Source organism: Vigna radiata, unplaced genomic scaffold (genome assembly GCF_000741045.1).
Source record: "Vigna radiata var. radiata cultivar VC1973A unplaced genomic scaffold, Vradiata_ver6 scaffold_171, whole genome shotgun sequence".
NCBI classification, from domain to species: Eukaryota; Viridiplantae; Streptophyta; class Magnoliopsida; order Fabales; family Fabaceae; genus Vigna; species Vigna radiata.
This window is the reverse complement of record NW_014542551.1, coordinates 91,192-99,259: the sequence shown is the minus strand read 5'-3', so window position 1 is coordinate 99,259 and position 8,068 is coordinate 91,192. Positions and strand designations below refer to the sequence as shown.

The window sequence follows — 8,068 nt, the reverse complement described above, 5'->3', positions numbered from 1 at the left end:
AATTACTAATAATAAGCTAAATTTAAAAATATGTGTTGGATCCAACGCTACTCGTACCGTACTACCTCTGAGAACATGATATAATATTGATTTGAGTGTCAAAGTGTTTTCTACGAGTAACTTTTGTGCCAAAAACTAAAGTGTTTTCTACAAGTAACTTTTGTGTCGAAAATCAAATGGAAGAAGAATTGAATTAAGATAACTCGTCAAAAGAGAAACACATAGGACACAATAAGAGAAAATAAAGTAATGGTCTTGTAGGATTATTTTAATATTGTAAGAATAGAAAAACTAAAAATTTTCTTTATTATGATTACAATTTATTATTTTAATATTGTAAGAATAGAAAAATAAAAATTTTCTTTATTATTATTACAAAAATTGTGTTTATGGTAATTACGAATGTTTCTTTATATGTTAATATTCTACATCTATATAAAATATTTTATAATATTTTTTAGCATCCATAACGAATGGTATGCTAAGTTTAAATTTAGGAAAGGTGTTGTAGCCAATCCTACACGTTCCGTACTAAGTATATGGGCTTCATAGATCTAAAGCAAAATATGACAATATTTGTTGCTGTTTTGGTGGTATTTTGCATGTGTAAATCAACTTTGTAGAAAACCGAATGAGTGAGAGACAAATTTCTTAATAGAAATTATACGTTGATAATTATAAATTTTTTACATTCATTTTATATTATTGTTTTTTATTTTTTTACTTTTTTTAAAACAATAAAAATTTACTATTTTATGATATTTTATTCTTATATTCTTATAGTATGTAACTATGTCATTCATTCCATAATCTTTTAGATTTGTACTATGTACAAAGTAGACAAATTTTACATATGTATTTCCCAAATAGGGCATTGAATTAATTGAAAAGGAAAAGATAAATAATTTGAATAAGAGTGTTGCAACAATGTGAACCTAAAATAGGAAAGAAAGAAAAAAACAAAACAAAAAGAAGAGTAGAAACAAAGCTTTTCACAAAATGCTGCTTTCTTATCACAAACTAAGACAAATGCAATTTCGTTCTCCACATTTCTCCAACGACCTGTTTTGGCTGAGGGTTATCTGGTCCTCTGTCCCTCTGTCCTGATGTGAAGTACAGCCACCCATTCCAAAAACCAGCTAATGTTGTTTTAATTCTGTAAGGAAGCTTTCCAATCACTGACCATGTCTGCAAACAGTATTAAGAAACAATAATGAGTCATGTTACAAAGTGATACTTCATCACTTCAATGAACTCTTTAATCTAGGGGACACATTTTTATTCAATGGTTTCATGAAGTTTATCGTTGCTTCTGAAAATCTTACATTTATTTGATCAGTATTCATAAAATTACAATGACCAATAAGCAATGTGAGAGAGTTGGAGGTATTAATGGATAAAGAGAGATGCACAATCCATTTCTCATGAATAAAAGACTGAAAAGTGTACCATGGTCTTTAAATCAAACCGGAAAACCTCCCCAACCAGCATCATCCTTTTTGTTACTGGGTGCTTTTCTGTGGTACCTCCAGTGATGACAATGGAATTGTTCACAATAACCCATGCACATTCTATGTGTGAATTTGCTTTTGGCATAGCTGGCAAAATTTTCCATTTCATGTCTGCTTCCAGCATGTAAACATCTCCGTAGACCACCTGAAATGTAACAAATTTAAGTCAAACCAGTTCACTTGAAATGATCATATATCCAATAAATGTGGTCCTCTCAGCATACGTATGTGATTGTCAAAAAGACAATTTAAGCATACTGGTAAAGTCTAATTCCTATGTCATTCATCTTCAGAAAAACAACTACGAAATCATACTATTTTCTCTTTAAATCAATATTGATGTTGACAAACAGAGAAAATCATACCTCGACCCTGCGTGAACATTTGAATATGGGTGAACCAGGTTTGGCCATAAAATCGCCCTCTTGTCCACCAATAACAAAAAGTCGATCACCGACTGCAACGCAAGCCCTGCACCAAATAAGTATAGTTTGACAACAATGAATATGACACTATAGAAACACAGTATTCCTACACTCCAAAAGGTTAAGTAAGAACATCATATATAGTTAACTATTGAACAGGTATTGCAGCCCAGTATTAGAATATGAGTTATTTTGTAACCTATGCGGTCCACCGCGTGGAATGGGAACTTCGTCTCGCCATTGTTGTTCCAATGCTTCTCCATCCTTCACAGCCAAACTCCAATGTTCAAGTCCAGGTGTATGGCGATTCTCTTTGCTACCACCCATGACATGGAGTCTTCCTTTCCACAATTGAGTAGCAGGAGCATACCTGGACAGGAAAGTCTCGTGTTAAAATCGTCCATTTCACAATGTTAAATCGCAGTTGCTACCACAACAGCATCATGGCCACAATTGCATTTATCTATAATTTCCAGAATTCAAAAAATAACAAGCAATTCAGAGTTTCAAACAGAAAAATGAGTAGAGGGAGTGCAGTTGATGCATATGTTCCAAGTTGTACCTAGGTTCGGGTAACGGTGGCAAAGGTTTCCATTTCTTTGTGACAGTGTCTAGCGTAAAGGAAGCTGTCGTAGGCCCTCGGCATTGGGTGCCATATTGTCCTGAGACAATGTATATATACCTCCCATCTGTGGCCACACCCAAATGGGAATTAGCCATTTCCTTTGGCATTTTAATCTCATCTACCCACTTGTTGGCGTTGAAATCGAAGACATCAACATGGGAGTGCACCTAAAGAAACAAAAATAACTCACGAAGCTCATTAATAGAAAACTAGTTTATTTGTGAAATGATTAAACAAGAAGAAACACTCACATGGTCAAGATGTTCATATCCTCCAAACACATAAAACATATTATTAATCTGTACAGAGTACCCATCTAGCCGAGGCACCGGAGCCGAAGGCATCTGCTCCCAATGCCATTCGGGAGCAGGCAAGTCTGCAAATGTAGATGAAAGGAATCTATCAGGACCCCTCCTTTTTCCACTCTTCCCAGCTTTTCCCTGCAACGAGAAAAATAACAAAAATAAGAGATGTTGAAAGAAGGTTGACTTGACGAGTGTTGAAAGAAGATTCAACCTTGAGGAGGAAAATAACAAAAATGGAGTGCGTGAATAGAAGAGAATGAAAGAAAGGGTTAGAAAAGGCTCACATGGTCTTTGTCTTTGGTGTGGGGTGTGGCGGTGGAATTGGGGATGAGGAGGATGGGGGCGTTGCTGTCGACCCAGTTGGTGGCGATGGAGAGATAGTTGGAGGAAAGGGAGGCGCGGAAGATGTTGGCGACGAGGGCGAGGGCGAGAAAGGAAGAGAGACAGAAGATGATGATGATTTTGGAGGCGGAGTGGGGGTTTGGGTGGTTGTTGGGGTGGTGGAACCTGGTTGGCGTAGCCATTGTGTGATTTGCGACAGAATCATCAAAACAGAGGCATTTATTTATTTGCGTGTTGGGAGAGACAGAGAAAAGAAAAGAAGAGAAATTTGGATGGCAGAGGAAACAAACAGCGGTTGGTTGGCGCCAATGGTTTTGGCTCTTCGTTTCACTCATTATAAAAAGCAACGTTTATTTTTTGGTTCTCTGTTCACCGCTACACCACCAAAAAACTGTATTTATAAACTAGTTTATCATTCATAATTGTTATTTCTAATTTGACGAGAAAGGAAAAAAAAATATTTATCTCACAAATTTATTTTGTGTTTATTTAACTTTTATTTTATTTTTTCTTTTTTGCTTTAGTTATTCTATGTTATTAATAGAAACATAATATAATTACCTATTCCTCCTTGTCCCTTGATAATAATGGAATTTCCCTTTTAGGGGAGAGACAATTCCCAGAAAATTGAGTTATTTTGTTCCATTTTTTTGAAGGAAAATTGTATATAGCAGTGACCTACATTTTAACCAAATATAAAATTTTTGAGTACATTTATTTCAATTTTGACAGAAAACAAGGTTTACTGGGTACAAAAATTTCTATATTTTTAGTTTCTAATGAAAAGTGGTCATAAAGAAATATTTTGTAATTTGTTATACCCAAATAAAACATTTTATTTAAAACCTGAATTGAAAACGTGGAGATATGAAAATAAAAGAATAAACAGAGAACATATTTGTTGAGTTCGCGAATAACGTCATTGGCACGATAGCGAAGTATTGCGAAAGTCAAAGAAAAAGAAGCCAAATGAAGGTATTCGATGCGGGGATTGTGCATCAACAAATTTTGCACTTTCTACACTCTTTATCCAAATCACCACACTAACATGCTCATTTCAACGCCCCCACGAGCCAACATAATTTGAAATTACACAAGTACATGATAGAAATTTGGAATCAATTAGTTCCTTTGTGATTTGAAAGAATGTAAACACAAAACAAGAGTTGAATCTAATATGTGATTTTGATTTATAAAAAAAATAATTTTATATTATCTTTTATATTTTCAAAATTAAACAATTTTGATTCACTATTAATATTTCTTTTAAGGATAATGATACTTATACAACATTTTTCGACAACATTTGAAAATCATTTACGTGTTATTCTGTGATTGGTCCAAAATTATTTCATAATTAATAATAATAATCACAAACACCATCATGACCAATCACAGAATGACACGTGGATAATGTTCAAATATTATAAAAAAAATTATCTAAATATATTATCCTTCTTTTAATTACAAATAGAAATATTAAAACGATTATCATATCTGACATCTTATTATTCACAAATCTTGTTTTGATCGTAATCATGATCGTAAACAAAATAATATTGTTGGTTATATAATTTTGTAAACAAGGGATATGTTTTATCTACTACATGACATTATTTTTGAATTATGGTATAGGTTATTGTGGTTCCCAATTTGCTTAATATATGACCTTTTATACATTTTTTTTCATGAAATCCCAAAGCTTAGATAACATTAAATATTTATCTATGTCAAGTTTTAGACATCAATATATTTATTGTAGACAGGCTTATAAAGGTAGTGAGTAATCATTTACAACATCTTCAACAACTAGTTCTAATTAATAATAAGATGATCATGTTAAGGTATTCTAAATTCATTATATTTCATTAAGAAAATTATAATTTATTTATCAATTATTACATATTAATACAATTTTGTTTGTAAATTAATCATTACATACAAATATTACTTATAGAACGTAATATGTAAGTAAGTTGAATATTACATACGAATATTTATCTATTGATTTCGATTCGTACAATATTACATACAAATATTTATCTCCTAATCTTAATTTATAGGTAACTTAATCTTACATACATATTTTACTTACGAATCTAATAATGCCTTATTTTCCCGTCCTATCTCTCTTGCATTTTTTCATTTCTTTCATTTTAATAATTATATTTTTCATTCTTAAATATATGCATCACTATAAATTTTGATATATCATTTATGTTGACATCCTAAAGTTTATTTATCATTTTTTATGACATGAAAAAATATTATTAAACATAAGAATAAGATAGAAGAAAACAAAAATTTATGGAAAACTACACCAAACCGATTATAAGAAATTACACTGCACCAAATATAGGCAAATTATATCTATTATAAAAAAAATCTCCTCAAGTAGTCAAATCAAGATAATTCCTAATTGAACCATCAATATTTAGGATAAATATACTTAGACAACATTTTCTTGACAATATTTGAACATCATCATACGTGTCATTGTGTGATTGGTTCATGGTGGTGTCATTGTGTCATTTGGACCAATCACACAGTGACATATATGATGATGTTCAAATATTGTCAAAAAATTGTTGTCTATGTATCATTACCCCAATATTTAAGTATGAATTTCTAATGTTAAATTAATGTGCTCTGAATGAGGAGGACGTGCTAATTCTATGCAGGGTTATTTGTTGATTTGATTTCTGTATGGTTCTTATATGAAATAGATGATTTCAACGAGTATGAGTTATAGAGGTAAGTGAAAGACGGTCTCTGACATATGTAGAAAGGTGTTTATACTTTTGTTGTGTCTATTATATGAGATAAATTTGGGTTTGATAAAACAATTGAGAAACTCATGAGTACTTGAAACTAAAATTTTAATGTAAAAATGGAACAACTAATTATCTTAAAGATTTTCACCTAAATTCAAATGATATGTTAAAATCTACTTCTCAACACTTCCGTATCCTTTATAAATTTTCAAGAAAAAAAAATAGACAGTCGATTTGTATAACAAGTATTATCATATTTTTCTTTTAGTAAAATAAGAAAAAAAATAGTCTTAGTATAAAAAAATTTAATTTCATTAATTTTGTTGAATTTCATTATTACTTTGAGGTAATTAAAGACGTGTTTAGTCTTTAATAATTATCATACGTGTTCATTAAAAGAAAACCCTTGTTAATATGAAATTAACCTTAAATGAAACCCTTTATTCTTCTTTGTAAATGTAATATTCTTAATGATTCCTTCTAAGTTAGTTACATGTTAACGTTACTTTTTTCTTTAATAAACATAATTAACCGTTATTAAAAATCAAACATACGCTCAATTGTGTTAATTATTAATAGAGTTCAAACAAAATTAATAAAATTAAAGTTATATTAATGTTTTAATTTTTTTTGTACTGAAAATGACATGTCAATACTTGTAGGGTGTTGCTCCCTACATCTCCCCAAGTGGGACCTGTACCTCCCCATTAATTTAATTTATTTCAAAAATATTCTACACCTTCCTATTATTTTTTTTATTCCAAAAATACCCTACACCTTCCCACTACCCTTAACAATATTTCTCTTTCTCTCTTTACATATGAAGCATTCAGGTGGTTCATATTTGAATTTGTAACATACTACAAAATATAAAATTAAGAAGAAACTTCAATATTAGTAAATCTATCATTTCCATTTTATAAAATTAAAAGTTATATGCAAATACAAAATAATAAACATAATAATATTAATAGTAAATAATGATATATTATTTTTATTATTATTATATACTAACTTTATAATGACGAAAGAACTAAATAAATTTTAAATCTTTAACAAATAANTTTTTTTTATATTTTAAGTATTTAATAATATTTTTATATTATTTATCTAATAAATTAAATATTTTATTCAAGTNATTTGAGTCAAACATGTCGGTGAGTTAAAACATAATATAATGTTAAAAATATGTNAAAAAAAGATACATGTATATAAACATTTTTCTAGAAATTTAGAACAAAATTTTACCATTTATTAAGTAATTTGAAAAGAAAAAAATATATTCAACAACGAAAATAAGATTGAATCAAACTTATTTAAGAAAATATATACCTAACTTTAAATTTAGGTTTAATCATTTAAAACATCCCTATTTATGTAGGATTTTCTCAAATAGGTCCTCGTATTTTATTTGATCTCAATTAGGTCTCTTTTTTTGTAAAATTGAGTTAATAAGAACCTTGTCGTTAATTGGAGTAGACGGTGTTAAAATTTTTGTGATTTAGCTTGCTGACTGTGCAATTTTTAGTGACGTGGCAGTGCAACTTCATACTCCTCTCGACACACTCAAAACCCTAAAATGTTCAATCCTCATACCTCGCCACCGTCACCGTCACTGTCGGTCATGACTTCGCCGGCAACCCTTCTCAACCATGACATCGCAGAACCACCCTTTTTTTCGCGTTCTCCAAAAGCCTTCGGATTTGGTGTCGCTCGTTTCGTTTTCACCACTCCTATTCGGGTCCAGTTTGATTGATCTGTTTCCATCCACTCTCACACGCCACTTCTTTTTCGATCTTCTGGTTTTGGATGTAGACAACCCCAGATTGTGTGCAGATTTTGCCTTGAAAAAAGTCGCAAACTTTCGCCTTTTGAACCAACATTGAATGTGATCACAAATGCTTGGTTCATCCACACACTGTTTTTCTTACCTGTGAAGCGCAAACCCGGAGCTCCTAATAAAGATATATTATTTCGGCAAAAAAAATTCCCCAACAACCTTTGTTTTCTTGAGATATCTGGGATTCTGCTCCTCAAAGTTGTCATTTTGAAGGTAAGATATGGAGTTAAAAATTACAGAGAGAAA

General features: G+C 30.8%; 1 protein-coding gene across 1 annotated transcript; it reads right to left on the bottom strand.

The window, feature by feature from the left end:
* Positions 1 to 883: 883 nt before the first annotated feature.
* Positions 884 to 3,436, bottom strand: LOC106780277 (kelch repeat-containing protein At3g27220). Its single transcript, XM_014668548.2, has 7 exons — positions 3,151 to 3,436; positions 2,813 to 3,001; positions 2,499 to 2,728; positions 2,136 to 2,306; positions 1,877 to 1,982; positions 1,450 to 1,656; positions 884 to 1,188 (listed from the first exon to the last, which is right to left on the bottom strand). Exons 1-7 carry the CDS (start codon positions 3,388 to 3,390, stop codon positions 1,021 to 1,023), a joined length of 1,311 nt encoding a protein of 436 aa, XP_014524034.1. The 5' UTR covers positions 3,391 to 3,436; the 3' UTR covers positions 884 to 1,020.
* Between the last annotated feature and the right edge of the window lie 4,632 nt (positions 3,437 to 8,068).

What these genes read in the sequence shown, in the direction of transcription:
- LOC106780277 (XM_014668548.2), bottom strand. Translation starts at nt 3,390, where the DNA reads ATGGCTACGCCAACCAGGTTCCACCACCCCAACAACCACCCAAACCCC. An exon ending in GATATGAACATCTTGACCAT is followed by an intron (nt 2,729 to 2,812) that starts GTGAGTGTTTCT and finishes TTGTTTCTTTAG; the next exon opens with GTGCACTCCCATGTTGATGT. An exon ending in CCACCGTTACCCGAACCTAG is followed by an intron (nt 2,307 to 2,498) that starts GTACAACTTGGA and finishes TTTCCTGTCCAG; the next exon opens with GTATGCTCCTGCTACTCAAT.